General features: G+C 44.0%; 1 protein-coding gene across 2 annotated transcripts in view; it reads right to left on the bottom strand.

Moving 5' to 3' along the window:
• The window catches only part of PLCB1 (phospholipase C beta 1), a 481,134-nt gene extending 468,083 nt beyond the window's left edge, over positions 1-13,051 (bottom strand). For both annotated transcript variants that reach the window (XM_080998939.1, XM_080998940.1), the window contains exon 1: positions 12,597-13,051. In XM_080998939.1, the coding sequence (XP_080855065.1) occupies positions 12,597-13,031 (435 nt within the window). In that variant the 5' untranslated portion in view covers positions 13,032-13,051. The remainder of the gene's footprint in view (positions 1-12,596) is intronic.
• Between the last annotated feature and the right edge of the window lie 807 nt (positions 13,052-13,858).

Below are 13,858 nucleotides of genomic sequence, written 5' to 3'. Positions count from 1 at the left end.
TGGGAGATTGTGCCCTCTTGTTAACAGATGGAGTGAGCAGCTAGCTACATACAACCAGCTCCTATGCACTTCCACTTCAGCTCTTTTCCCTGGTGGGACACAGCTCCACACGGAGACGGGAAGAGAGTGAAAGCAACTCTGGCTGTGGAGGAAAAGCACCGGGGCATCTTTAAGTTGTTGTTGTTGTTTAGTCGTGTCTGACTCTTTGTGACCCCATGGACCAGATCACGCCAGGCACTCCTGTCTTCCACTGCCTCCCGCAGTTTGGACAAACTCATGGTGGTAGCTTCGAGAACACTGTCCAACCATCTCGTCCTCTGTTGTCCCCTTCTCCTTGTGCCCTCCATCTCTCCCAACATCAGGGTCTTTTCCAGGGAGTCTTCTCTTCTCATGAGGTGGCCAAAGTATTGGAGCCTCAGCTTCACAATCTGTCCTTCCAGTGAGCACTCAGGGCTGATTTCCTTAAGAATGGAGAGGTTTGATCTTCTTGCAGTCCATGGAACTCTCAAGAGTCTCCTCCAACACCATAATTCAAAAGCATCAATTCTTCGGTGATCAGCCTTCTTGATGGTCCAGCTCTCACTTCCATACATCACTACTGGGAAAACCATAGCTTTTACTATACGGACCTTTGTTGGCAAGGTGATGTCTCTGCTTTTTAAGATGCTGTCTAGGTTTGTCATTGCTTTAAGGGGAGGCTAAACCCCATCAGGGCACGACTTAGCAGCAGAAGTCTAGGGCCTCCCTCTGCAGAATGAGCAGGAGGTCCCCCCAAAACAGCAGGGCCAGCTTACCACATTGCAAAGTAAGCATGGGAGCCAACTCCTAAGAACTCAGGTCCCTTCGCCAACCCATAAAATATTTTAGGGGCTTGCACCGAATGAGGGGAAATCTGAATTCTTTAAAAAGTTGCACAAGACTTTACTGGACTATTTGGATTACAATTTGATTTTGATGGGGGACATGAATGGAGTAGTATCTACAAACATGGATAAGGCACAAAGACAGGTAGTTACCAAGGATGGTAGACTACCGAAAACATTTTTTGAGATGACAGACAATATAGATTTAGTGGATGTCTGGAGAGTAAAGAACCCCTTGGGAAGAGAGGGAACCTTCTTTTCTGAAGCCAAGATGACATGGACTAGAATTGACCAAATATGGATAACTAGAGGAATGGCACCAAAGATAAAGAAAGTAGATATCTGCCCAAAAACCTGCTCCGACCATAACGCTGTAAGGATGGAGATGAAACAAATATCAACCGGATCCTTCAGATGGAGGATGAATGACACCTTATTTAGAGATGAAGAAGTATATAAAAAGGCACAAAAAACTCTGAGAGACTATTTTGAAATAAATATGAACACCAATGTAGAAAAAAGAGTAATCTGGGACGCAAGCAAAGCGGTCATGAGAGGGTTTCTGATACAACAGAATGCAATAAAGAAGAGAAGTCAGAATGAGAAGAAAGATAAAATTTTGGAGAAAATAAAAGAAAGTGAGAAGAAATTGAGAGCAAAACCAAAGTCGCAGGAGATTCTGAGAGAAATAAAATTATATCAAGTACAATACATGAAAATGATGAATCAAGAAATAGAATGGAAAATTAAACAAATGAGACAAAAAACATTTGAATCAGCTAATAAATGTGGGAAATTGTTGGCCTGGCAAATGAAAAAAAGACAAAAATTAAATACTATTACAAACTTAGAAGTGGAAGGAAAGAATATACACAACCCAATTGAGATTAGAAACTGTTTCCAGAGGTACTTTAAACAATTATACACGCAAGGGCCACAGAAAGAAATGGACATAGACCGATTCTTGAAGACAAATGGATTACAAAAAATCTCTCAAGAAAGTAAATTAATGCTGAACTATAAAATATCTGAACAGGAAGTGGAAGGTGCCATTCAAAACATGCAATTGGGCAAATCTCCAGGACCGGATGGGCTGACTTCTAGATATTATTGATCCTTGAAAGAGTGGATATTGCAACCTTTGAAGGAAGTCTGCAATGAAATTTTGGAAGGGAAAAGGGCACCAGAGTCGTGGAAACAGGCGTACATTACACTTATACCTAAAACAGAGACTGAAAAGACTCAGCTTAAGAACTACCGCCCTATATCGTTACTTAATGTGGATTATAAAATTTTTGCAGACATTTCGGCCAAGAGATTGAAAAAAGTATTGATGGAAGAGATTCATAAAGACCAAGCGAGCTTTCTCCCGGGAAGACACTTGTCTGATAATTTGAGGAATATAATTGATATTTTGGAAAAACTAGAAGTGAATATAAACACTAAAGCAGTTCTGATATTTGTGGATGCGGAGAAAGCTTTTGACAATATCTGTTGGAGCTTTATGAAGAAGAATCTACAGGGGATGGGGGTAGGCCAAGGTTTTGAAAATGGTATAGGTGCAATATACTCTGAACAAAAGGCTAAATTAATTGTAAATAATGTGGTGACGGAAGAATTTAAGATAGAAAAAGGGACACGACAGGGGTGCCCAATCTCCCCACTGCTTTTTATATCGGTCCTGGAGGTTCTGCTGAATATGATTAGAAGGGACCAGTTGGTTAAAGGTATACAGGTCGGAGCCAAACAGTACAAACTGAGAGCATTTGCAGATGACTTAGTATTGACGTTACAGGAGCCAGAATCTAGTACTAAAAGGGTTTTAGAATTAATTCAAGAATTTGGTCAAGTGGCAGGATTTAAATTGAACAAGCTAAAAACTAAGGTTTTAGAGAAAAATTTAACACCGATTGAAAGAGAGAGGTTTCAGAATGAGACAGGCCTGACTGTGGTTAAGAAAGTGAAATAGCTGGGGATTAATATGACAGCCAAAAATGGGAACTTATTTAAAGATAATTATGAAAAATGTTGGACGGAAGTGAAAAAAGATTTAGAAATCTGGTCAAATTTGAAGCTTTCACTGTTGGGTTGTATTGCTGTGATAAAAATGAATGTATTGCCTAGAATGTTGTTTTTGTTTCAGACATTGCAAATTGTGGACAAGATGGACTGTTTCAAGAAGTGGCAGAGATATATTTCTAGATTTGTCTGGCAGGGCAAGAAGCCCAGAATAAAATTTAAGATATTAACTGATGCAAAGGAAAGAGGTGGATTTGCCCTGCCAGACCTTAAACTTTATTATGAATCAGCAGCTTTTTGCTGGTTGAAAGAATGGCTACTTCTTGAAAATACAGACATTTTGGATTTAGAAGGTTTTAACAACGTATTTGGATGGCATGCATATTTATGGTATGATAAGGTCAAAGCACATAAAGCATTTAAAAATCATATTGTCAGGAAAGCACTGTTTAATGTTTGGATAAGATACAAGGATTTATTGGAAAATAAAACCCCAAGGTGGTTGTCACCGATGGAAGCGAAAGCTCTGAAAAGGCTCAATATGGAGGCCAAATGGCCGAAATATTGGGAAATTTTGGAACAAGAAGGAGACAAATTGAAATTGCAGAGTTTCGAGAAACTAAAAAACAAAGTGAGAGATTGGCTTCATTATTATCAGATAATGGAGGCATATAATTTGGATAAGAAAATTGGCTTCCAGGTGGAAAAATCAAAACTAGAAACAGAACTGTTAGAACCCAAAACTAAGAATTTGTCAAGAATGTATAACTTGCTGTTGAAATGGAATACTCAGGATGAAACGGTGAAATCTGCTATGATTAAATGGGCACAAGATGTTGGACATAATATTATGTTTGCTGACTGGGAACAGTTATGGACCACAGGTGTGAAGTTTACGGCATGTAATGCCCTAAGAGAGAATATTATGAAAATGATATATAGGTGGTACATGACCCCAGTCAAGCTTGCAAAAATCTATCATTTGCCCGACAATAAATGCTGGAAATGTAAAGAAACTGAAGGTACATTCTTTCACCTTTGGTGGACGTGCCCAAGGATTAAGGCTTTCTGGGAAATGATATATAATGAACTGAAAAAGGTATTTAAATATACCTTCTTGAAGAAACCAGAGGCCTTTCTTCTGGGCATTGTCGGCCAATTGGTGCCAAAGAAGGACAGAACTTTTTTTATGTATGCTACAACAGCAGCAAGAATACTCATTGCAAAGTATTGGAAGACACAAGATCTACCCACTTTGGAAGAATGGCAGATGAAGGTGATGGACTATATGGAATTGGCAGAAATGACTGGCAGAATCCGAGACCAGGGAGAAGAGTCGGTGGAAGAAGATTGGAAGAAATTTAAAGACTATTTACAGAAATATTGTAAAATTAATGAATGATAGAATGATGTTGGATAGTAATTAAGCGGTTTCCAGCTGTAATGTTCTAAGAGAATATGAAAAAAGGGTTATAAATGGGTTAAAATCTAATGGTAAGGATTTGCTGAACCAATAAATTGAAGTGGAATACAAAAAAGGGAGGTATGAGGAGGTCCGGGAAACAAGCTAAAGGAAAATAAGTAATAGAAAATATGTGTGTGTTTAACTGTTTTTATTTTGTATTTTTCTTTTTTCTTTTTCATTTTCACTGTAATATTTCAAAAAACCTTAATAAATATCTTATAAAAAAATAAAAAAATAAAAAAAATATTTTAGGGGCTCGCTCCCCCCCTCAAGTTGATGAACATTGCCATTCAAATGGTGTGTGTGCTCTATGTCTTGCGGTCGATTGTGCAAGGCAGTGGTTACCTGGGCTCCCCAATACTGTATTGAAGTGAACTAACACACGTTATCATCTAAAGGAAGGGGGAGCTATTTTAAGACAATTAAGGGGCAAGTGGGGCTCGTCAACCAGGGACGGTAGCCCATCTAGGAGAAGGAAGACTCTGCGCCTAAACTTCTGCTGCCTTGCAGGTTATCTTGGACCACTGCAATGCGCTCTACGTGGCGCTACCTTTGAAGGTGACCTGGAAACTGCATTTAATCCAGAATGCGGCAGCTAGACTGGTGACTGGGAGTGGCTGCCGGGACCATATAACACCGGTCCTGAATGATCTGCATTGGCTTCCAGTACATTTCCGAGCGCAATTCAAAGTGTTGGTCTGACCTTTAAAACCCTAAATGGCCTCGGCCCAGTATACCTGAAGGAGCATCTCCACCCCCATCGTTCAACCTGGACACTGATATCCAGCGCCGAGGGCCTTCTGGCGATTCCCTCATTGTGAGAAGTGAGGTTAAAGGGAACCTATCTTTAAAAGACATCTGAAGGCAGCCCTGTTTAGGGAAGTTTTTAATATTTAATGCTGTATTGTTTTTAACACTTGATTGGGAGCCGCCCAGAGTGGCTGGGGAAACTCAGCCAGATGGGCGGGGTATAAATAATAAATTATTATTATACATTATTATTATTATCTTTAGGAGAAGAAAAAGCTAAGGAGGGTAGCAAGGTATGGAAAGCCGGTGAGCTGTGACCAGCGTCAGCTCTCTAACATCTCAGGTAGAGGATTTGTCCAGACCTGCTGTTTGCAAAGCCTTTTGAACTGAGCCTTGGACCTTTGGCATACAAGGGGGCTGCACTGAAAATGCAGGGTAGAAACAAGATAAGATAAAAAAACACATGCATGCTACAACTGAGCTATGGCTTTCCTACAGCCAACTAGGTGCAGAGGATTCTACAACAGGCACATTTGAAATTGATCATGGGACCCACTCTCTCCTCTTCACTCTCAAGATCTACCAAGATCAGCCAAGTGCAAAATCCTTTTCGCCCTTTGGATGGGATCAGGCCCCGAGGAGGCATCAGCAAGGCTACAATACTATCCCACTTACTCCAGTGAACTTTGTGGGAATTGTTCCTAAGTAAACAGTGTTACTAAACAATGCATAAAATTGTGCTGCAAACACGGCTTATCACCCGGTAGGGCGATGAGGGCTCTGAGCGCATTAGCAGTGGCTTATTCAAGCACAGCAATTAGTCAATTTATATTTATTCAGCTGGGATTTGTGCTTGCACTATTAAGAATAAACTTTAAAGTACATGGTAGCTTTTTTTCTTTTTAAAAAATAAGTTCTTGCTGCGTCCTGCACTAACTAAAGCAGGGGTCAGCAACCTTTTTCAGCCATGGGCCGGTCCACCGTCCCTCAGACCATGTGGTGGGCCGGACTATATTTTGGAAAAAAATATGAACGAATTCCTATGCCCCACAAATAACCCAGAGAGACGTTTTAAATAAAAGCACACATTCTACTCATGTAAAAACACGCTGATATCCGGACCATCCGCAGGCCGGATTGAGAAGGCAATTGGCCCCCGGGACTTAGGTTGCCTACCCATGAAGTAAAGCTTCCAAAGAAGTACAGGGCATTTAGCCTTTCCCAATAGCAAAGGTTCTCCAAAGGTGCTATAAAGGGATTACATCCCAAAATGTTGTCTCATTTCAGTTTTGCATCTTACCTGGGCAGCTCAGGAGTAGTTAAAGCTTACATTTTTTTGCTGTTGCCGCCTGAGCTCACAACTTTCCCAGAACCTGCCCATTAATCAGATGGGATTATCCCTCGCACATTCCTATTCTGCTTTGGAAGCACTTAAGCTGCAATGGCATGGCAAGGCTACTTTCCATCCTGCTTTGGTGTACCTGCTTCTGCTGTTCATCAACTTGAAATCTGAAGGCTGGATCAACAGACAGATGTAGAGGGGTGGGGAAAGAGGGGCAGGCATACACTGGGGGGAGTGGAGATTGGCATGAAGGATCCTATACAGTGTTTTATCTGCATTGGACTTTAATACAACTTCGGACTGAACGGACATCAGAATCCAGACATGTCTCACAGCTGGATTACAACAGATCCAGTGGGCCCAATTTGATGTAGCTCCCAAAAGATTTTCCACATCCCAGGACATGCACTCTTGAGTGTTATAGACTCAGATATATAAGCTAGGCACCAAATGGCTCCTTAAACCAAGGTTGCAGTCGCCAAAAGGGAATGTCTAGTTGCCGTTTTCTAAACCACTGAGCCACTTGGGCTTGCCGATCAGAAGGTCGGCGGTTCAAATCCCCGTGATGGGATGAGCTCTGTCCCGGCTTCTGCCAACCTAGCAGTTCGAAAGCACACCAGTGCAAGTAGATAAATAGGTACCGCTCCAGCGGGAAGGTAAACAGCGTTTCCGTGCGCTCTGGTTTCCGTCACGGTGTTCCGTTGTGCCAGAAGCATTTTAGTCACGCTGGCCACATGACCCAGAAAGCTGTCTGTGGCCAAACGCAGCTCCCTCGGCCTGAAAGTGAGATGAGTGCTGCAACCCCATAGTCGCCTTTAACTGGACTTAACCTTCCAGGGGTCCTTTACCTTTACCTTTAAGGCAGCTCTAAAGTCTTATTTTTCAAATGATGGACTGAATGTGATAGATGCTCAGTTAAACATCTGGTTAGTTCAGATGACAACCTTGAGCTAGGTTAAGAACTTAAGGGGGGGAGGACTTAAGCGGCAGCTGAGGAGTAGTTAAAGTAGTTAAGGGGGGAGGGAATTACTGGACCCAGGGACTGTCCACATATATATTGGCCTATTCTGACCTATTTTTCTTAATGGTGACTGCTCCTGCTCAGGCTGCACAGAGAAAGCATTTTGGCTCCTGAAATTCATTCTGATTGGGCAGATAAAATAGAACAAGATAGAATTCTACAGGATGTGTTGCTAGTGTGTGAAAACAGTCAAGATCCAATGATCCCCAGGCATGCACCTCCAGGTGGTGGAGATGTCAGGTGTCAGGATGGCACTCAGACATCTTTACTTGGGACGCCCAATAATTATTAAATCATTATTATTGGTCGCAAGTGGCCAACAGCCAGGTGCAAAATGCGCCTGGCTAATTTCAAACACTGCACTCTTTGTGCACATCAATATGTGGTCTCTTGGTACTAAGGGCCAGACTAGCAAAGCCAGAGAGATCTGCAATTGACTCTTCCAATGTATTTTATTTGGGTTGAAGTTGCAGAATAGTGGGATTTAAACTTTTCATACAAACCACTCTATTAGGTGTTGCTATTAGAGCACTTCCAAGAAAAAGTTTACAGTGGTACCCCAGGTTACATACGCTTCAGGTTACAGACTCCGCTAACCCAGAAATAGTGCTTCAGGTTAAGAACTTTGCTTCAGGATGAGAACAGAAATCGGGCTCCGGCGGTGCGGCAGCTGCAGGAGGCCCCATTAGCTAAAGTGGTCCTGCAGGTTAAGAACAGTTTTAGGTTAAGAACGGACCTCCGGAACGAATTAAGTACTTAACCCGAGGTACCACTGTATTGTGGACTTAGTGACTGCTCGTGCGTGCAAGTTTTGCGTGTTGTCACCTGCGTCCCATTGCCACCTTGTATTATTTTCCCATTTGATCCAGATTCCATGGAAAAGTTCAAATAAAAACTCAGAAACAGTAAATCCAGATTAAAGGGAGGGAGGTGGAAATGGGACAGCATTTTGATGAGAAAGATAATAAAGAAACCCCAAAAAAACCAAGCATCACCGAGTTCACAGCAACCTGCTGTGTGAAAGCACCCTCAGCCACATAGGGCAAAAATAAGACAAGATTTGTTTCTACTGTTTTCACAGTTCGTAGTAGCTACGGGATGTTGAATGGGAGCAGAGGAGAGAGAGAAAGGAATTAAACTGTCCCCACCTGTCCCCCATGGCCTCTTTCGGAACAGACATCAGATCTGATCACAGAACTGTCACATCTAGTTGGCTTTAGGATTAGAACGAGAGACACGCCGCATACACTGGTTGGTTTTATTTATTTGTGACCTTAGGGCTAACTGTGGTTCTAGTTCCCAGGACCAGTTCTATACAAAGCTCTTTAACTTTCAGAGAGGTCAGAGTTTGTTCATTGCTGTTCGAAGCATAGCAACACTTCCAGGACTTGACATAAACACACAGCTTTTACACTGCTTGATGTTGATGCCAAGAGCATAGACAGAACGAGAGGAGGTAATTTCAGGCATGGTCTTTTAAACCCTCTTTCCAAAGAACACGTCGTCTGTGACCTGCCTGACATATCTGAAGCCAGCACTGATGGAACAGCTGCCTGCAAGCATTTCGAAAACTCGGCCACAGAAGACGCTGATCTAACTTTACCCGCAGGTGCTCCCGCAGTTTGTCGCAGCTGCTATTAGTGACACAGATTATTTAGGACATTGTTGCACATATAGGAAAGGAGGTCAGTGACCACTGGTCTGTCTAGCTCAATATTGCCACGCTGACTGGTAACAACGTCCCAAGTTTTCAGATGTTCCCCCCTTGCGGTGTCAGGGAATGGACAAGGCAGATGCTCTACCATTGAGCTGCAGCTGTTCTCCAAATCAGTTGGTATAACCAAGGGCACCTTCACTATTTGGGGTTGGACTAGATGACCCGTGGGGTTCCTTCCAACTCTACAATTGTTTGATTTAATAAGAGGTGCCTGCCTTGTAATCCTCTTCTTTGCCTCCCTTTGGTACCCAATGCATGAGCACTGATTTTTCCTTAGTGAAGGAACTGCAGAAATGTCTTTGATCCCGACTTCTACCAAAACATGCCTTCACTGCACCATATTTGCCATATTTGCCATATTGCCATATTTTTAACCAATGCGTTGCATTTGCTCCTCTGACGCTATACACCGAAAAGCCAACATGTGTTCGGAAATGCTTGGCACCTCATTTTGTCTTTGCTGCTTTCCAAATGTTTAGGACAACTCCCATCATCCTTGACCCTGCTGGCTGGGGATGATGAGAGCTGGAAGTCCAACAACATCAGGAGGCTGCTGCAGACCAAAAGAGAAATTCTTGTGATCAAATCCATCAAGACCTGGCTGGGCAACTTAAAACCAACAATCTTATCCCCTTTAAAGCAACATTTCAATAGCAGCCGAGTTAATTGTACTGCAACCCAATTATATGCTAGATGGGCACTGACATGCATTCTTTCCTCACTAAGAGGAAGACAATTGCTCTTAAACATCTTCCTCATGAAAAGTTGTGTCTTCTGAACCCATAAAGTGGATTATAAATGCACTGTTTCACAGGTCACCAGCAATTCTGTTCAGAATCCAGATCTTGCAATGTTTCTGATAAGCTGTTCTCAGCCAGTTGCATGTTTGGGCATCTATGAATTTAATTTTTAAGGCTTATTGAAATGCCAGCTCTCCCTCAATTCAGTTTGCTACACTTAAACACCCGTTAGGGTCACAAACAAGTCCCGTATCCTCCCCAGTTGAAAGGGCTTATCAGTGCTAAAGCCCCAACGGAAACACTTTTTATCTTAAGCTGTTTAACCACTGCCTGTGCCTGACTGCTCCATTAGACTATATGTAGACATCAAGACCAGAGATATGGAAATAAAGCATGATTGGAACTGCCACTCTTCATTTTAAAAAACAAGCTTCAGCATCACAGCATCTTTCCTTCTATATGAGAAAGAATATTTTTGCTATTCCTGCATCCAGCAAAACCCACTCCAACTAGTGTCCACTGTAACAGGAAATGAGAAACAAAAATAACATAACCTGTTAACTTAAACAACACAACCTGTTAAAATAACCTATTAGCTTAAATTCAGGTAGAAGTGGAAAGAACTTTTCTTTCTTTTTCTGCTTTAGGATCTCCACTTACAAATCCAAATTCTGAAGCTGTAGCACAGGGGGAATCCAAGTTCAAGAGAGAGCGCCGCAAGGAATAAACCAAGCCAGCTTCTCTATAAAGCGATGCACAGAGAAGTCTTGTTAGCAATTATGTTAGCAAATTAGTTTTCCAGGTTTCATGTTTTTATTTTTTTATGGCCAAGTACTCAGTGATGTGAGCCCCCACCTGCCGTGATACAGTCTAGGTGCAGGTGGAATACCTGTGAGAACAAGACCACAGTGTACTCTTGCTTGTTCCTATGCCTATCAAAACAAGGGTCACGCCAGAAGGGGGAAGAGGCTTCACTTTGTAAATAACTGCTTGTTACTTGAGCCAGTGATGCTCTCACCACATGTGCCAATTTCTGCCCTCAACACTAACAAAGCCAGAAGGTAAGGTGCAAAAACACCATGCCCCATAACAAAACAACTTCACTTTATAACCTTTGCCTTAAAAGGCAAATTGTGGAATACAACGGTAATAAAGAAGCAAAAATAAACTAGATTCTAAATACGTAGAACTGTACTGTCAAACCTATTACCACCTTCTCTCTATGCCTCCCATGTCCTCAGTTATCTGTTTTAGAGTGCAAGCTTTCTGGGCAACGGAGGTCTTCCTACTTTTGCCTATGGAAATCTGTAACGCTCAATTTACCAATGTCACTGTATGCACCCATAATAAGTAGTTATATGACAGCAAAAACTATGAGGACCTGAGAAAGTGAGTGAAGACTAGTTTACGGAGAGGTTTCTGCATCTAAACAGGGCACTAAAGAGTGCAAAAAACAATTTTTAAGGAAAAGATCAAGTAGCAAACTTTCTTTAAAAAATAATAATATCCAGTTCCAAGTTCCACTTAGAAACATGGCAGGGGGATGGACCACACACTACAATTCTATTATTATTTTCCCTTCAAAAACTCTCTCTGTATGTGTGCACACTAGGCTAGGCACATACACAAAAAAGCTGTGCCCGTTTCTTCTCAACACAAGCGCCAAACTGCTTGTCTAAATCCACATCAATGCATTTGAGTTGCTTGTTGCCAAGGGTAACTCGTTGGGAACCAATGCTCTTCCAATGTTTCGCCACAGAAAAATCAGACCGGCTCCACCTTCCTGCTTCTCTCCCAACTTTAAGGCTGGCAGCACCTGCACTCGCCCACCCCACCCACTCGCAGGACCCTGCATTTGTCAGGATGCTTCGCAACCCATGCAACAGCATTTTTGCTTCTTCATCTCCATGCCATCCATCCATCCTTTCGGAAAAAGAAATGGCATAACCTAATCCCAACTCTGCCTCCACCACTCCACTTTATAGACATTTCTGCTTTTTCCCAGAAGCACCAGCAATGGACAATACATAGGGAGAACTGCCAGATCCCCAGTCAAGCCCACTGGTACAAATTCCATTCATGCCCACCTCCCTTGCCTGTCTCTCAAGAGTAAGTCTTTCCCAGCCCTATGCTCCTTTGGCTGGACTGGCTCACACCTGGAATCGTCGGCATGCAAAGCACTGAATCGTAGAAACATAGATTTGTAGAGTTGGAAGGGACGGCGTGGGTCCTCTGTTCCAATCCGCTGGCGTGCAAGGAGCATGCACAACATGGGGCTCGAACCCACGACGCTGAGATCAAGCGTCTCCTGCTCTACCGACCGAGCTACCCCAGCATGTACTCTGCTCCGGAGCTAGGGCCACTTGGGAAACCCCTGCGTGCCCAGAAGCAGCTGAAATTTGACCCGATCCCCGATTCTGCGTCTCAGCAGAGCCCATCTCAGACACGTGTTTGTGTGTGACCCAGCCACCGAGCCCGATGAGCACCGCGCGCCCTCGGCGAGGCACCATCCCGCACATGTGGCGAGCCCCCCCGGCCGATGCGCTCTGGCCGTTGCGTAATTACGCGTAGCGTTTCCCCCTTCCATCCCGGCACCCTACATCCATCAAGGTGAGCGGGGAGAGGGAGCAAGGAAGGTCGGGCAAAGGGCGGCCGAGGCGGCGCGCTCCACAAACTTACATCGTCCCACTTGACGAAGACGGTGCCTTTCTTGAGGCTGGCCGAGACGCGGACCGGCTGCAGTTGGAGAGCGTGCACCCCTGGCTGTGCCCCGGCCATTGGCAGCAGCACATCGAGGCTTCCCAGCGGAGGAAAATGGGAGAGAGAGAGGGCAGGCAGGCAGGCGGAGAAGGAGGAGGAGATGGCAGCCGGGAAAAGCCAGAGCCTGCCGGGATCGCTTGCCTTGCCGGTGGTGAGGAGGAGGAGAGCAGCAGCGGCGGCGGCGCTGCAAAACGCTGCTCGCCAAAGGCAGGGCGAGCCGCACGCGCGCCTACAGAAACGAGCCACCCATTCCGCGGCACATCCTATATAGCGAGCGAGAAACGGAGAGAGGCGCGCGCGCGCGCATACACACACACACACTCCCCCCACACACTGGCTCTTCCCGCTGCTCATGCAAATGCTGCTGCCGCCCTCTCCTTCCTTTCCCGGCTGACTCGTCCCCCAACTTTTCTCCGCGCTCAGGGAGCCTGCGGGAAAAGGAGGCAGGAGGGCAGCGCCATCTGCTGGCCCACGGCGCTGCCTCAGCTAAGGGCGAGCAACCTCTCCGCACCGCTTTATTATTATTTATTGAATTTATTGAATACCGCCCTATAGCCGGAGGTCTCAGGGCGGTTCACAGAATATAACCAACATATAAAACTACAATGTAGATAACCAAAGTAAAAACAACAACCCAATAACCCGAAACCACATTTTAAAAGGGCATAGGGAATTAAGATTGCCGGAAGAAATATCAACAACCTCAGATATGCAGATGACACCACCTTGATGGCAGAAAGTGAGGAGGAATTAAAGAACCTTTTAATGAGCGTGAAAGAGGAGAGCGCAAAATATGGTCTGAAGCTCAACATCAAAAAAACGAAGATCATGGCCACTGGGCCCATCACCTCCTGGCAAACAGAAGGGGAAGAAATGGAGGCAGTGAGAGATTTTACTTTCTTGGGCTCCATGATCTGCAGATGGTGACAGCAGCCACGAAATTAAAAGACGCCTGCTTCTTGGGAGAAAGGCGATGGCAAACCTAGACAACATCTTAAAAAGCAGAGACATCACCTTGCCAACAAAGGTCCATATAGTAAAAGCCATGGTTTTCCCAGTAGTGATGTATGGAAGTGAGAGCTGGACCATAAAGAAGGCTGATCGCCGAAGAATTGATGCTTTTGAATTATGGTGCTGGAGGAGACTCTTGAGAGTCCCATGGACTGCAAGAAGATCAAACC

The sequence above is a fragment of the Podarcis pityusensis genome, assembly GCF_964106645.2.
Source record: "Podarcis pityusensis genome assembly, chromosome: 3".
Taxonomy (NCBI): Eukaryota; Metazoa; Chordata; class Lepidosauria; order Squamata; family Lacertidae; genus Podarcis; species Podarcis pityusensis.
Note: the sequence above shows the minus strand (reverse complement) of the source record. Positions and strands in the feature narration are given on the sequence as shown.